The sequence below is a fragment of the Populus euphratica genome, unplaced genomic scaffold (assembly GCF_000495115.2).
Source record: "Populus euphratica unplaced genomic scaffold, PopEup_1.0 scaffold149.1, whole genome shotgun sequence".
In the NCBI taxonomy this organism is placed as follows: Eukaryota; Viridiplantae; Streptophyta; class Magnoliopsida; order Malpighiales; family Salicaceae; genus Populus; species Populus euphratica.
In genome coordinates, this window is record NW_011499946.1 from 195,454 (window position 1) to 213,360 (window position 17,907).

A 17,907-nucleotide genomic window follows, 5' to 3' on the forward strand; every position below is an offset into this window, starting at 1 on the left:
GTTTTATAGGGATAAAATTATCTTTTTTATTTTTTTAGAATAAAATTTCTACCCCTCAAATAAAAATAAATAAATAAACCAGCATTAAGAAGCTTTTTAGTCTTTTACTTTTTTATATATATATAGTAAAATTACTTAATTATTCTTAAATGCAAAATTTATTAAATTGTTTTCAAAGAAGTTTTTTATCTTTTTGTCATTGTTTTTTTTGGTTAATATCGAGTTAATTCAAGTTTTTTTATATATATTTTAAAAAGTATTTAATATTTTAAAAAAATTATTGGTGTCTGAAAAGTTATTCAGTCATCAAATATTATTAGAAAAGTCTAAACACTCCCTTCATGATTTTATTATTCAATTTTTTTGGGTTAAAATTATCTTTTTATTTTTTTCACAATAAAAATACTTACCCCTAAAATTTAAAAAAAAAATTACATTTAGGGGTTTTTTAGTCTCACTTTTTTAGCATGGTAAAATAACCTAATTAATCTTAAATCCAAAATTTACTAAACTTTCTTTAAGGATAATTTTTAATTTCTTCATCATAGTTTTTTATTGACACCTATGAAGTCATCTAATCACCAAATATCACGTTTCACGATAATATTAGAAAAGTCTCAATACTTTTTTAATGATGGGGTGCTACATACGCCAAACTTATCTCTGGTTTGGTGTCGATCAGCATTAAGAAGCTTTTTAGTCTTTTACTTTTTTATATATATATAGTAAAATTACTTAATTATTCTTAAATGCAAAATTTATTAAATTGTTTTCAAAGAAGTTTTTTATCTTTTTGTCATTGTTTTTTTTGGTTAATATCGAGTTAATTCAAGTTTTTTTATATATATTTTAAAAAGTATTTAATATTTTAAAAAAATTATTGGTGTCTGAAAAGTTATTCAGTCATCAAATATTATTAGAAAAGTCTAAACACTCCCTTCATGATTTTATTATTCAATTTTTTTGGGTTAAAATTATCTTTTTATTTTTTTCACAATAAAAATACTTACCCCTAAAATTTTAAAAAAAAAATTACATTTAGGGGTTTTTTAGTCTCACTTTTTTAGCATGGTAAAATAACCTAATTAATCTTAAATCCAAAATTTACTAAACTTTCTTTAAGGATATTTTTTTAATTTCTTCATCATAGTTTTTTATTGACACCTATGAAGTCATCTAATCACCAAATATCACGTTTCACGATAATATTAGGAAAGTCTCAATGCTTTTTTAACGATGGGGTGCTACATGCGCCAAACTTATCTCTGGTTTGGTGTCGATAATCATTTATTTTTTTTCCTTATTAACCTCACCTCAAATCCCGTGTCAATCCTTTTAATTTTATTTTTGTTAACATATGGTGTATGTCCTTTGGATTACTCTTTCTTTTATTTTGAATAATTTATAAAATTATATTATTGTTTTTTTTTTTTAATTTCACTCATTTTTTTTATCTTTTAAATTTAATTTATATTCTTTCAATTATTATTTGTTTTGTTTGGGATCATTTTTAAACTATTTTTTTATGATCTCATCCTTCTTAGGTTTTTTTTCCTATCAAATTTCATTTACATTCTTTTAATTGTTTTTTTTTCTTTGACAAGTTTTTAAAATTGATGTTTTTTCATGATTTTTTTCTTAATATTAAATTGGTTAGGAATTAAACTTATTAATTGAATTCAAATTCAGAATTTCACAACTTGCCTGTTTTAGAGATTACATCGGGATAAAATATTGCATTTGATGTGAAGATAGTGGATTTTGTTTCTATATACATAATTTGTTTGTTTGTTTATTTATTTATTTGAGAGATGGCGTTGTGATTTTTTAATGTAAAATAAATTATCTTAAGTGGACTTTATATGAATTTGAAAAAAGATATTCATAAATGTGATGAATAAAAGGAAACAAAATATTCACTTGTAATTATTTTTATTATAAAATCGCACCATTTCCATGTTATTAGCATCGTAATATGAATAACTATAATATATTTCATGGTAAATGTTTTATTTAATTATTTCAAATATCATGATTTGATTTGTTTGAAAATTCCATCATAGTTAATGTTTTTAGCTATGAAAATAAGTAAAATTTATTAGATCATTATCTTAACACAAATTAATTAAGAAAAATAATTATTTATCTAGTTTCACTTATATTTTTTTCACATAATTAAAAAAATCAAGATTCTTGAAAAAACTTTAATTATTCGAATCAGTATAGTTTAGTTTAGAAGAATATGTAATTTTTTTAAAAAATGCTATGCATTAATAAGCTTTTTAGTCTTTTACTTTTTTTATATAGAAAAATTAATTAATTATTCTTAAATGCAAAATTTATTAAATTTTTTTCCAAGAGGTTTTTTATTTTTTTGTCATGGTTTTTTTTTGTTAATATCAATTTAACTCAAGTTTTTTTATATATATTTTAATAAATATTTAATATTTTAAAAAACTTATTGGTGTCCGAAGAGTTATTCAGTCATCAAATATTGCTAGAAAAGTCTACACTCCCTTCATGATTTTATTATTTAATTTTTTTGGGTTAAAATTATCTTTTTATTTTTTTTCATAATAAAAAAACTTACCCCTAAAATTTAAAAATAAAAACTTACATTTAGGGGTTTTTTAGTCTCATTTTTTAGCATGGTAAAATGACCTAATTAGTCTTAAATCTAAAATTTACTAAACTTTTTTTAAGAATATTTTTTAATTTTTTCATCATAGTTTTTTATTGGCACCCTTGAAGCCATCTAATCACCAAACATCACGTTTCACGATAATGTTAGGAAAGTCTCAATGCTCCCTTAATGATGGAGTGCTGCATGCACCAAATTTATCTTTGGTTTGGTGTCAATAATCATTTTTTTTTTTATTCGCCTCACCTCAAATCCAGTGTCAACCCTTTTAATTTTATTTTTCTTAACATATGGTGTATGTCCTTTGGAATACTCTCTCTTTTATTTTGAATAATCTATAAAATTATATTATTATTTTTTTAATTTCACTCATTTTCTTCTTTTTTTTTTATCTTTTAAATTTAATTTACATTCTTTCAATTGTTATTTGTTTTGTTTAGGATCATTTTTAAACTATTTTTTTACGATCTCATCCTTCTTAGGTTTTTTTCCTATCAAATTTCATTTCTGTTCTTTTAATTGTTATTTTTTTTTATTTTGACAAATTTTTAAAATTGATATTTTTTCATGATTTCTTTCTTAATATTAAATTGGTTAGGAATTAAATTTCTTAATTGAACTCGAATTCAGAATTTCACGACTTACGTGTTTTAGAGATTACTTCGGGTTTAAAAGATTCACATCGAATTTGCTTGATTTTTTATTTTTATTTGTTTAAACTAAATGTTTTTCATTTTTATTTTTTAATATTTATTTATTTGGAGATTAGATTATGTTCTTTTTATTTATTTGCCTTCTGTTGATATTTTTGTTGGTCTTCAAATAACTTCATCTATCTTGGGTCTTTAATTTGTAGTTCCTTGTTGGGTTTTCCTTTTTTTATTTGATAATTCTTTGAGTTGATTTTTTTATTTTATCTTTTAATATCTGCAAAAAAAAATTAAAATAATTTATAAAATTAAAATTGTTTTTAGTTTCATCCCTCTTTGATTTTTTTAATTGAATTTTCATTCTTTTAATTACTATTTGTTTTATTTGAGGTAAGATTTCAATTATTTTTTTTACAATTTCATTCTTCTTAATTTTTTTCTTTCCTGTCAAATTTAATCTTTATTTTTTTTTATTAGTATTTTTTTCACTTTGAAATATTTTTTAAATTGAAAATTTTTCTAGTTCTATCTTTCAACATTAGATTAGCAGGGAATTGAGTTTCTTGACTAAGTCTAAGTCTACAATTTCATAGGTTTCAAGTTTTAGAGATTAATCTAAATTTAAGAGATTTACCTTTGTTTTTTTTTCTTTTATTCAAACTCGTGTTTTTTAAGTTTAATCTTCCAACATTATTCAATTGGAGACTAGGCTCCATCATTCTTATTTATTTTTTATGTATGATTTTTCACTGATTTTAAAAATAACCTGGGTTTTCTAAAGTATTTTTATTTATTATTTTTTATTATATTTACTTTGGTTAATCGATATAAAATTGGTTGGGAATTAAGTTTTTTTAATTTAATCTAAGTTTAATATTTAATGGGTTTGAATTTAAGATCTTTATCTAGATTTAGAGGTTCGCTCTACCTTACTAGTTTATTTTTATTTATTTTTTTAAGATGATTTTTTTTAACTTCATCATTAAGCATTTATATCAAAGATTAGGCTATGGTTTTTTTTATTTGCTTTCTATATGATTTTTTTGTAATTTTTCAAAATAAATGGGGTTGTCTTAGATCTTTTTATTTGTTGTTTTTTGTTGGATTTACATTGGCAAGTTTTCTAAATTGACTTTTTTTCTAATTTTATCATTCAACAACAAAAAAATATTTTAAATTTTTTTTGACATCAACGTCTCAAAATGATTTAAAAACACTAAAAAAATATTAATTTGAAGTAAAGAAAACAATAAAAAAAATTAATTTTTTTAAAAAGTATTTTTGAAACGCAAAAATAACATTTGTTAGGAATTAATTTCTTCTTCGACTGAATCATTCAAGATTGAGTGTTTTTTATACTAGGCTTTATGATTTTTTTTAATTTTTTTTTTATTCATTTATCTCAATACCACTTAGCCAACAGATTTTGTGGGTTGGCTCAAATTTTTTTAGGATCACTCTTTTTAAATTTAAGTTGTTTTAGAATTGAGCTATGTGATGTTTTCTGATTTCTATTTTATTGTATCATTCGCTTGACCATGATTGAAAAGCTTGGTGTGCTTTGATTTTTTTTATTTGTTTTATTGATTCTCTTTTGAATTCCATCTTTTGAAGCTGAATTTGTTTGATATTCGACTTTAGATTTTTTTTATTTATTTATCTTGATCTCATGGCTTGTATACGCGACATGCTACGTTAGGCTGACCTGGATTATTTTTTTTTCCAATATTTAACTAGTTATAATCTTAAGTTAATTGCTTTTTTTAGTTATTTTTTGATCACATATTCCTGTTATTCTTCTTCTTTTAAGTTGATTCATAGATCAACCTTTTTTACATGACAAGTCTTTGCCCTGAGTTGTACTATTTCAAGGCATACTTGAGTTAACTAGACATTTTTTTCTACTTATAAAAAAAAAGTTTTGGCCGTTTGCATAGCCCAGACCTTTAAATCTAGTTAAATACAAAAAGCCAATATCTACAAAAAATTATTAAAATAAAAAAATCAATAATAATCATTGAAAGGACTGCAGAAATTTGTCATTTCTCTCTCTCGTCTCCTTTGATGATTCTTCCATAATTCAGCAATAAATTTGGAATTAAAAAAACATTTAATGAAAGTAAATTCGTAACACTCTATTTTTATAGTTATATAGATGCATATTTTATTGCATGATTATGTTGTTTGTTCATTGTTGTCTTAAGTTTTTACTCTAATTTTAGCAATTAAACTAATTAACTTACATGAAGCCCATCTAATTACATTAACCAACCCCCGGCCCAATAGCATATCATCCTTCAGTAATTGGCAAAAGAGAAACAAAGAAAAGGCACAATTTCTTCATCTAAAATGCCGAGAGAGACGAGTCCAGGCTTGAAGATCCTCTGGTTATGGACCATCGGCACCGCCGGCAGTAAGATCACCACCTAGAAAAACCCATTTCCTCTATTTTTCTCTATCCTCCTATATATGAATTCATTTATTGATTTTTATTGTTGCAGTTTTGGTTACAAATGTGGTAAGGACCAGGCTAAAAGACATGGAGCAGATGATGAACTCTGACCACCACCAGCAGCAGCAGCAGGAAGAGCATCAAAGCAGTCTAAGTGATCCAGTCTTATTGGACCATGACGAGGGAGTCATTGAAGAAGTGAAACCGTAGGCTTAGCAGCTAGTAAACTAGTGTCAGCTATGTGTTTGTTTAATGTCTCGAAAGAATATGGGAGCCCAGTACTTTCGTTGTCTATTTGTTGAACTTGACTGACTATAATTGAGACCAAATAATTAGGCGTGACTCTCCAATGTGTTTGCTGAATGTTTTGAAATGGAATATCCTCCTGCTAGCGAATTGAATTTTGTTTTGAGTAAAATCACTGTGCATAAAATAATGTGAGGAATGCAAGATTCTCTAGCCTTGTAAAAATCATGGTTTGGGAAAGTGTTGCTTGGAAGGTAAAACTGAACCCCATAATGTTTAGTTTCGTTAGAATTTGGTTGAGGTTTGGTGCTTCTGTAAGTTGTATCAGGTTAAATCAAGCATTAAGCTGCATCAGACAATATTAGTTGTTAAGGGTACTTTGGATTACCTCTGATAGTTGAATATGTCTGGATGGGCTGGGCAGGCTGAATAGAAGACTGGCACTGTGTAATTCCTGCAGGAGGTTGAAGTTGGTTCTGCAACGAATGGTCTGGTAGCGTATATGGTTGCATTGCTAACCTTGCTGTGATGTGTATTTCTTCTTCCTTCGGCTTTTTTGGCCCATGCCAAAGGGTCAAATAAATGATATCCATGGCTGAAAGGAAAAATTGCGAGGAAACAACCAAGGAAGAGTGTCTTCATGCACTAAGAGTTTGCAAACAGGTTCGGGGCTTCCTGCTTCCCAGCCAAAATGAACCCGACTCCTTCGCTGTAAATTGTTTAATGTGGCTGATGAGGAACTTAAAGGCAGAAGGTGATGAGGACTATTTTGAGTTCGACCACTTCTGTTTGGTATCATTATTAATCTGGGAATCATGGTAATGGTGGAATACTGTAGTTTTTTTTTTTTTTTTTTTTTTTGGGGGGGGGGGGGTGATGCGGCACATGCACATGAAGCTGCAAACAAATAGAAAATTGGGCAAGCAGCATAAGGTGAAGCTGAGGCTTGAAACAGCTTTCGCATGTTTAAATGTCATTAATACATGATGATGCGATTGTAATTAATTTCACAAATATTTATTAACAGTAACCCTAAATCCTATTACTCGCTTAAATTTTCACACTGCTGCAGATTTCTACCAAACAATCCAGCCCAGAAAACCAGAGGTACGACAATATTTGATAATTTTATCCGTACTGGCAAAAATATAAGTCCGGATTACCTTAATTATCATCCTAATTACTCTACTAATAACTAAAAATATTAAACAGAAAAACTCCATAATGACATTTCAGTGTCATTATTTTCCATGTTATCCAAACTATCCCCACCGGAATAACCACAATAATTAGGTGGCGGCAATAACATCCCTTCTGCAATATTAGCCAACAAACCTGGCATTCCAAAATCTGCATCATCATCCATATAAAACACATCCCCCGCCGCCGTCCCTGCAACCTGATCAACCTCATCTCCCGCCCTCGTTAACTCAACTCCCAGACTCCCCTCCGGCCGGAAAGCCTCCGCTGCCTCCGCTGCAGCCTTCTGAATATCCTTAGCATCGCTGGAAGCCGGAGTAGGCAACCTCCAGGCAGAATCAGCAAAATTCAAGCAAGCAGACCTTCCCCTCAACGCCAAAGCAGCAACATCATGTGCCCTAGCAGCCATATCAGCAGTAGGAAAAGTCCCTAACCAAATCCTTGATTTCTTATTAGGCTCTCTAACTTCACAAACCCACTTACCCGAATTCCTCCTCCTCACCCCTCTATACACAGGATGCCTTGTTTCCCTAAACTTCTTTCTTCCTGCCCTCTTCTTCGGATTCCTGGAAGCTAATATTACTTCCTCATCAGAAAAAATTGCACCTGGTTGAACTCCTTTAGTAACACTACTAGTGATGCTACTATCTGAAAGAACAGAAGAATAAGAACATTCTTGCTCGTCATGAACTGACATCAAATTCATTGACCCAATTGGGTTCTGATCAGAATAACTACAGAAAACATCCATAAAGTAATGTTTCTTGAGTTCTTTTATTGGAAACTAAAACACTCTAGTGAAGTATTGTATATGCTCTAGCTGAGAACTCCTTTCTCACACTAAGTTAGTAGTTAGTGCTAGACTGGGGCTCCCTTATATATGTTATGGTGGAAGGGCAATAAGGGGGTGTGCCTTTCACACGGCAATGTGGTTATAAGGAGCCAGCTAAGGTCGCCACGATTTACGCATAGATTTTGAATTTTTTTTTTACATATGGAATAATCTAAAGTGGGACTGAGTCTTGCTTCGGCAAAGACCAGCTGTATTTGGTATGGAGACAAGTGGGTTCTCGGAGGGACACGTGTGATTTTGACCCTTTGGGGTGTGTTTTGGATTGTAATTTTCCACTTGAGGGAATGAACCTGTGGCTGTCAGAGTCGAAGGACTTGGTCTCGTGGGTTGGCTTCAGGTTGGGGAGCTCAGTGTTACTGTTTTAGAAGTTTCAAGCCACAAGATATTTTCCATGGTTGCGTTTGTCTTTTTCAAGCTAAAAGACATTATTATTATTATTATTTTATTTTGCTTAAACCGTAATTCTTATTGCGTGGATAAACATGGTCTTAATCGTTGTCAGGGAACTTGTAATAAATATGTAGCTTGATGATGCTTTTATATGAGCTGGAAGGATGTTATATGAAAAAAATACAGACAGATGTATCACATAATCATCTCAGCTGTGACGGTGAGATTAGTGTTCTTGTTATCAATTTTTTTAAAAAAATAAAATTGATACTTTAATTTATATGTTTGTCAGATAAGAGCTTTAAATAAAGTTTTTTTTAGCTATGTAATAAAAAAATATTTATTTATAATCGAGGTTTTTAAAAATAAATTTATGAAAATACACCATACAAATAATAGATTTAATAGTTGTATATTATACAATAATATATCACCGGTACAGTTTTGTTATTGTATTAAAATAGAATATACAGAGACAATCGGGTTACACCTAAATTAAGGTAGAGTTTTTTTATTGTATTAAAATAGAACAGTTGAAAATAATTGAGATACACTATGTGTTTTTTTAAATAAAAATTTATTTTAATTTTTTTATAAATTTAAATTTATTTTATATCTATATTAATTATTCCCATCATCAAATATTTTTCTATATATATTGCCGTCGCTCCTATCAAATGCATTTATGTCATTCATGTATCTATCTCTTCTAGATTTTTAACTCTATCTATGTTATTATAAATGGAATCTGATGAAAATATCCAAAGATTAATTAAGGCTTGAAAAAATCGTTACTCCAGGCGAGTAATTGGCGAGTGGAGACCGTCAAGAAGTTTCTTAGAAACCACACGAGCAGACAAAGAGAGAGCGATGAGGTGGCAAGTGGCATTTGCATGTGGATAAGAAGCAAGAGTGTCCTCCCCATAATGACGTCACACAGATCCCACAACACGGTTCGTTATTTTACAGTTAACCGGTGGCTTTCCCGCGTAAACGTGTGGACCACGTGCGTTTTATTGTACACTGCTCCGGTGCTCCCCCCCGCATTTGTCCTTTTCCACCCTGCTCTTCTCTCTTCTTGTACCAGCAGGGTCGTGACTCAGTAGCTGTTGGGACTGCTTACCTTTCTTTGAACCTCAGTTCAGTTATAATAGGAGAGATAAATTGTTTCTTTTATATTTTTATTGGATCCTTTCTGTGCAGTATGTTTGTCACCCCTATGATGTCTTACCTGTTCATTGGGCTTGCAGGATATTGAGATACGCGCTATTTTTTTAAAAAAATAAAAATTTATTTTAATTTTTTTATAAATTTAAATTTATTTTATATCTATATTAATTATTCCCATCATCAAATATTTTTCTATATATATTGCCGTCGCTCCTATCAAATGCATTTATGTCATTCATGTATTTATCTCTTCTAGATTTTTAACTCTATCTATGTTATTATAAATGGAATCTGATGAAAATATCCAAAGATTAATTAAGGCTTGAAAAAATCCAGGCGAGTAATTGGCGAGTGGAGACCGTCAAGAAGTTTCTTAGAAACCACACGATCAGACAAAGAGAGAGCGATGAGGTGGCAAGTGGCATTTGCATGTGGATAAGAAGCAAGAGTGTCCTCCCCATAATGACGTCACACAGATCCCACAACACGGTTCGTTATTTTACAGTTAACCGGTGGCTTTCCCGCGTAAACGTGTGGACCACGTGCGTTTTATTGTACACTGCTCCGGTGCTCCCCCCGCATTTGTCCTTTTCCACCCTGCTCTTCTCTCTTCTTGTACCAGCAGTGTCGTGACTCAGTAGCTGTTGGGACTGCTTACCTTTCTTTGAATCTCAGTTTGAGTCCTAATAAGAGAGATAAATTGTTTTTTTCATGTTTTTATTGGATCCTTTCTGTATAGTATATCTATCATCTCCATAATATCTTACTTATTTATTGGGTTTGCAGGATGTTCAGTGGACCGTGGGATTAGTTGTGGTGCGCGCAAGCTGACCCGGACAACCACGTTAATAAAAAAAAAAAATTAAAAACTGAAAATTGCAGTATATTTATAAAAGAGACACATATATTGTATTTATGAAATTTAATATTCTATTAAAAAATAAAAAAGGTTAATATTTTTAATCCTAGATGTGTATTAATTGTAAATACATGCTAAATTTTATTGAATATTAAAAAAATATAACATAACACATGTGTTGTGTTGATCTTATTTTTACAGTTTATTTTAATTTTTATTTATAATTTTTTTTGAAAGTGATGAAAATAAAATAAAAAACTTAATTTATTTTTATTTGAGTTTTATTGGATTTAAATTTATTTAGCAAAATAATTTTTTTATTCATCATTAATAGAAAAGTGAATATATTTTTATGGCCACGTTCTTACCTTTATTATCCATAATTTAAGAAATGCCAAATATATATTATTTTTAAGTTTATTTTCGCAATCCAATTAAATAATGTTTTATTATGATGTTATTGGATCTTGGAAAAAAAATATATGGTGCCCTTAAAATAACTAATGATATTTTATAAAAAAAAAGAAGAAGAAAATTCATGACCTACTAAATTTTAGCGATAAAAAATTGTTATTTTCTTCCTATATTTAGATTAATATTTTTCTTCAAATTAGATCCTTAAGAGTGATTATTAGTATGATATTGGTTATTTTTTAAACAGTATAGAATTAATTTCTCGACATTAAACCAACTAAATAGCAACAATCCATTTTTTATAAATAAGAATCAAAATAAATTATATGTAATTATAAGATAATTAAGACATAAGACGCGATATCTATCATGGACAATAGTGAAAGAATATTGAATTGTTGTGAATATATTGACCTCACAGATTGATTAAAGTATTCCACGCTTCCATCCAATGAGCACCATGAATTATTCTTGTGTTTCAGCCTAGCAATATGGAGATGGGGAGTTAGCGAGGAAACTTTTGGCCGTGTCTATCCCATCTGTTGCATCACTGCGTTCGCACAGATTTTAGGTGGTAAGGGAAGGAGGAATCTTTTCCTTTTTTGTTTTCCTGTCTTTTTCTCACATTTTCTCGCTATCCAAACAACAAGTGGCTGCGATAGAGGGTCAAAGTGGGTTGTCGTTGATTTTAAGACAAAGGTAGAGATATAACCTCTTTTTCTTCGTGATGTCAGCCACGATGGCTAAATATGTTTTTGCTAGAGTTTTTTTTTTAATTTAATTTTTTTATGTTTTTAAATTGTTTTGATTTGTTGGTATTAAAAATAATTTTTTTAAAATAAAAGGTATATTATTTTAATATATTTTTAAATAAAAACACTTTAAAAATAATATATAATATATATATAGTATTTGTAATCCTAAGATATTTAGCTGAATTAGGTGAACTACACGTATGGACTGCCGCAACATTGATCTAATCCGAAGATATTTTGTTTAGGTGAGGAGAGGAATATTTATTAGGATATTGATTGTGGTTGGTGGAATCCATCAGGTAACTTGCTACTAATAGCTATTTCCTCGTGGAACCCTTTTCTTGTCATGATCTTCCCTTTTTAGCGATGAACTGTACTTATCATCCTTTACTATCCATAACTTTAAAAAAGTTAAAATAAATATTATTTTAAGGTTGATTTCCTCAACCCAGTTAAATAGCTTTTTCTCTCCTTTTTTTTTTTTTTGACTTATCGTGATGTTTATTGTAACTTTTTATTTTGTGCTAGTTTTTTAAAAATATATTAAATATTTTTTATTTTAAATATCAGTCATCAAGATTATTAAAAAATACTAAAAAAATATCAATTTAATTTTATTTCAAGGTAAATGAATTTTGAAAACACGCACAAATATAAATGGAAACACAATACTAAATAAAAAGTAAAAATATTAATTTGATGGTTTTATAACATGGTATCGTGTATTTAAAAATATTTTATTAGTTAGCATAAATAACATTTTTATCTCATATATTTATGATTCAATCTTTATTAAGAATTAATAAATTGATTATAATTCACTATCATAAATAATTCTCAATATATTTTTATTAAATGTACATGTAAGATTGTAGCTAAGATATTTTTATGGTAAAAAAAAAAAAACAAGAAGAATGTCTACATCCTATTTTTGCGTTGAAAAAACAAAAAAGCTTAGATATAATAACATGTTAATTAAAATATAAAATATGATATCTATTGTATACAATGATGTAAAATATCTGGGAAATTATTGCGTGGTTGTGAGCGTTTTGACCTCACAGTTGATCAAAGTGCTCCACGCATCCGTTCAACGAGCACCATGAATTATTTTCGTGATGTCAATTTTACAAGGGAAAGAGAGCACGGCGATCCCATCTGTTGCCTCGGTGCGTTCGTACGGACTTTCCGTTTCAAGGGAAGGGCCACCTTTTGCTTTTTGTTTCCCTGTCCTGTCCCCGCACTTTCTCGGTATCCAAACACCGAGAAAGAGAGAGAGAGAGAGATAGAGAATGGGGCCCATCAATTTTGGATTTGAAGAGATTGTTTTGATTGGGTACTTTATAAATTTATTCTACTTTATCTTTGTCTTATTTCGCTTCGGATTGAATAATTTTTTAACATGAAAAAATAATCATGTATGCCTTTTTAATATTATTTTTTACGCAAGAAATCCTAACAATAAATTAAAGATTTGATCCATACCTTTCATTAAATAAATCACTAATTATACATGACAATAAATACATAAAAAATTATTTACAATGACTAAACACTAAACTAAAATAATCATGAGATAGAAATAGATCAATAAATTTAATTTCAAATTATTTATCATGTTAGAAATCATTAAAAAAATTGGCTTGATTGATGTAGATGAAGAAATTGTTCATGTAAACAATAAACCATCTTATTTTTTTTTTTTATAAAATTGGCCATTCAATTTTATTCTCTTTTTAATTTAGTGTTTTTTTTGGTTTTTTTAAGTTTATTCTCTTTTTAATTTAGTGTTTTTTTGATTTTTTAAGAAAATTAAAATTTTAAATATTTTTAGATTGTCATATTAAAAATATTTTTAATAAAATAAATTATTTTAATATATTTTTAAATAAACAAACTTTTGTTATACTCTTTCAGATACCCTTCTTCAAGTCGAGAACCAACTTACCCTCTATTCTAGGACCAACTTAACGACCAACCAGGGTTAATATCAGTGCAAATTTATTAGACGTGTTTCCTCTCTCGCTGGAGCTGAATGTTCACATTTCAAGTGGGAGTGAAGGTGGAAAAAGCAATGGCGTGACATGCAAATCGAAAAGGACCCCATAGAGATCAGCTCGTCCTCCTGCCACTCTTTTTGAAATCTTGGCCTTGGGACCTTGTTTTCATGCAGCCCTTTTCTGTGGATTACAAAGCTACAACACATACGTCGACTGTTGAACCTGTTTCCATCGACCCAGAAAAGAATTGCGAGCCCTCTGAATCGCTATTTTGTTTGCTAGCCCAGCTGATGAACTGCTAAGCAGGGCCAGAAATCACTCAACCTTGGACGTCAGTGTCGAATTTGAGACTGTACTATTTGTATCTGTCAAAGGAAATGATTCCTTGATAACACTCTGTCAAAGGAAAGTGAAAGATATGAACCAAGAAGAAAGATACCTGCGAGCATATCAAGACTTTCATTACAGTATTATGGTAGATAAATCCAACGCTATTATATTAAAGTATATCATCAACGATAACAGTAATGAAACGCGCATGATGAGCGACTTATTTGTTTTTTTTTTTATTATTAATATGCTGTTTCCCACTGTTTATATGTATTTTAAATTAATTTTATAAGCTTTAAAATAAATAATCATATAAAGTTTTAATAACCTTGAAATTTATAATATTTAAATTAGTAATTTTTAAAAAATAAATTTAAAAACTGACCAATTGAATTACATTTCCTAACTACTCACTTGATTTTATTTAATGTGTGACTTTAATGATGATTTTTATTAGTTTTGTTAGATTTGTTTTGTTGAAATTTTTTTTAAAATATTTATAATATTATAATTATAGTTTTATGAGTTTTTTAATTTTTTTTTGTCTCTCTTTTTTTGAGAAAAAAACTTATATCAACTCATTTTAATAATTTATTTAGAAGTTGCTATTTTTAAGCACAAAATTAACAAACCATATTATTTTACCAAAGCTTTCTCAATTTGACCTGTGTTATTGACCACTATTTTTTTTTTATATATATGGTGTTAATTAAAAGGTGGAAATACCCGACATAATGATAGATCATAGTATACATGGGCATGGTTAGTTTAAGTGTCATAGTCTCCTAGCTAGCAAACTACAACGACAGTTAAAAAAATTCTTCACGAATGTAATTAATTTAGACAACAATTAGTTTGTTAAATAACTTAAAAACCAGCCCTTTAACTCGAATCTTTAGAGGATTAATCCCACTTAATTTTCCCACCTACATTTTTTTTTTGTCGTCCAGTGAAGTAGGAGGAGTGATCATACCTTCACGGGAACCATTTTCTTTGTCGACTACGATAATTTCTCCTCCCTCGGTGGAAGCTCTTTCAGTAGCTGGAACCAGTTCGAACTTGTGATAGGTATTACAAGATTGATTTGTAATGGTCTTATGAAGGACGAGTTCAAAACCGAACATGGAAGAGTGTCTGGTAAGTAAATATACACCGACGCAGAAAAAATTGCTGAATCGTATAATGACTATACACAGTCTCTTATCTTTATACAGATTCTCCTGTTTCAATTTTATATTTCTTTTTATTTTTATTTTATTTTATAATTCAGGATATTTATAGGGTAATTAGTTTTCATGTATCGAGATTAAGTTAATTCCTTTGATCTGGTGTCAAAGACTATATATTTAAGAGAGGATTATGAGATTCTTGAGATTTTTCTCCTGATTTGATGTGAGGTTTGAACTTTGAAATTAAAAAGGGAGGGGAGCACACCATCTTCTCCTTTATTCACTTTCTTATACCTTTAAAACGTCTCCAATTCATCCAACTCTCTACATGTTTTGAAAACCCATATCAAATACAGAATTAAAAACATAAATTTGGTATTGACTTGAATAATTTTAATTACATGAGTTTAGTAATATGAATCAATTTGTTCTTTTCTATTTGCTAGGAGCCCGGGCTAAGCAAAGAGTTGAATGGGTAACCTGCAAGCACGATTTTCCAAGTGTCCAATTTTTGGGTTTCCGATTCAGAATCGTAGTTGTTTAGGTCTATCCATGTGTAGATCGAGGTGCAGACCTAGAAATTCTAGCTTGGAGGGCAAGGTACATAGATTTTTTAAAATTAAAATTCATTTCAATAAGCTCAATAATTATAATAAAATAAATTTTTTAATTGTATTATATGTAGAATCCCATTACATCCCTATAAATATTAAAAATTAAAGTTATTGAATACAAACATAAAAGGAAAGAAATAGGCAAAAACAAAAAACAAAAATATTTGTTTTAAGTAGGATGTAATTATTTTTTGTTCGGTTCAATTTTTATCCAAAAAATAACCAAAATGGTTTTTAAAAAAAAAATCAAAACCTATTCAAACCAATCGGTTCTGATTTTTTTTATTTGACTTGGTTTTTTCGATTAAAGTTTAATTTAGTTTGGCTCGGTTTTTTTGGTTTCATAATTATAAAACTGAACCGGTTGGTTTTTTAAAATTCTAATTGGTTTTTTATAATCAGTTTTTTTAGTTAATTTTTTTATTTTCTTAATTTAATCAGTTTTTTAATATTTTTACTCACCTCTAGCTTTAAGACTATTTTTTATATAGTGTGAATGTGTTTTGAAAAATATAGAAAGAGTAATTCATTGTGTAATTCAAGGATTCGAAGCATTTAAAATTTTTTCAAAGTTGTATTAGTTTTAGTCATAATGAAATTTCTTCTCTTTAATATAGCTAATAATATAAATTTACTATATTTCATGATTATTTATCTTTTGTTTGTTATTGTAGGATATATATGAATTCTCAATAAGTAGGAACTTGAATTATTATTTGAATAAATAAAAATAAAAAAATTGATAATTTAATTTTGATAAACATAAATAATTTAATAGGTCTAAAACTTTTGAGGATCCATTCTCTTCTGGACTTAGTCAAGGGAATGACTCATTTTTTTTTTGGCACGTTAAGGAAATAATGCCATCTCTCTTGAGCACGATTAAGGGAATGATGCCATTTTTTTTTGGCACAACTAAGGAAATGACCCTTCTTCCTTAAACTCAATCAAGGGAATAACTCTTGTTATTTGGACATGATTAAAAAAATGGCGTCATCTCCCTTGAGCACGACCAAAGAAAAGACTCTTGTCTCTTATATCTAGTTAAGGGAATGACCATCTCTCTTGAGCACGGATAAATGAATGACCCAACTCCTTTGGACATGGCCGAGAAAATGACTCGATAAACTTGGATTCAATCATGTATTGAGTCTAAAGCAACATAAGTTCAGAAAGTTGTTAAACCCAATATAGTTGGGTTTAGCTAAAGGACGAGCCCAACTCCTCTGGGCATGACCAAAAAAAAAACCGAGCTCTTTTAGGAATGACCAAGGGAAATGCTCACCTCTCTTGGGCTTAGTGAAGGGAAGGATCCACTTCTCTTAGGCTCAATCAAAGGAAGGATCTACTTAGGTCCAACCTAGGGGAAGAATCCAGTCTCCATGGGCTTAATTACGTTTTGTATCATACTCTTCTTATAGCTATAAATGTATAAAAATCTCCTAATGACCTATCATATGATTTCTTATTAACTATTATAAAGTTAAAATGACACTCTAGTCCATTTTTTGTATAAAAGGACAAGACTTATAGATCATAAATACCCTATAAATCCTTCAAACTTCAGGTTCATAATTTTTTTATTTTAGTATTTTTAACATTATATATTTTCAAAGTTTATCTTTTTAAAATATTATTTCACTTTCTTTCTATAAAAATATACTTACTTAAGTATATGAGAGTTTTCGGATCTATAAAAAAAAGGACATTTTATAAGTATCAATCACCATTTATAGTGGCTTTCCAAGCACCAACTACCAACTACCTTGGCTGAAAGAATGAATCAAATTGCTAGATTCAAAAAATTAATTAATTATCAAACATATAAATCTTAATTTTAAGTTATTTTGATTTTTTTGGACATTATCAAACTATAAATGATCAACTTTCTTGTCAATAAAAAGTTTTGGGACTAGAAAGATTTTAACAAAAAGTTTACTCAATGCTTTATACCTCGAATTTTAAATCAAATCATGTAAAAGTTGCCTCGATGTAACTTTATTGATTGGATAGGTCTAAAGAAAAAAATCAAAGAAAAAAAAATAAAACAATTCAATTTAACCCTAGTTAACTTATTAAACATATATTCCAGGTTATGAACTCCATAAGATTAAGTTTATTTTTTATATTTTATTATTTGATAAAAAATATAAAATTTGATTTA

At 28.8% G+C, this 17,907-nt stretch overlaps 1 protein-coding gene and 1 long non-coding RNA gene across 2 annotated transcripts; one reads left to right on the forward strand and one right to left on the reverse strand.

Annotated features, from left to right (window-relative positions):
* The first annotated feature begins 5,366 nt into the window (after positions 1-5,366).
* LOC105137549 (uncharacterized) lies at positions 5,367-6,147 on the forward strand. Its single transcript, XR_844614.1, has 2 exons — positions 5,367-5,704; positions 5,793-6,147. It is a non-coding gene; the product is annotated as an uncharacterized LOC105137549 (long non-coding RNA).
* An 826-nt stretch (positions 6,148-6,973) lies between these two features.
* Positions 6,974-8,038, reverse strand: LOC105137550 (dehydration-responsive element-binding protein 1A-like). The gene has a single exon (XM_011043331.1). The coding sequence runs from the start codon at positions 7,938-7,940 to the stop codon at positions 7,194-7,196; it is 747 nt and encodes a 248-aa protein (XP_011041633.1). The 5' UTR covers positions 7,941-8,038; the 3' UTR covers positions 6,974-7,193.
* Positions 8,039-17,907: the final 9,869 nt, after the last annotated feature.

Excerpts from the sequence above, each read along its gene's own strand:
- LOC105137550 (XM_011043331.1), bottom strand. The coding sequence starts at position 7,940 with ATGGATGTTTTCTGTAGTTATTCTGATCAGAACCCAATTGGGTCAATG.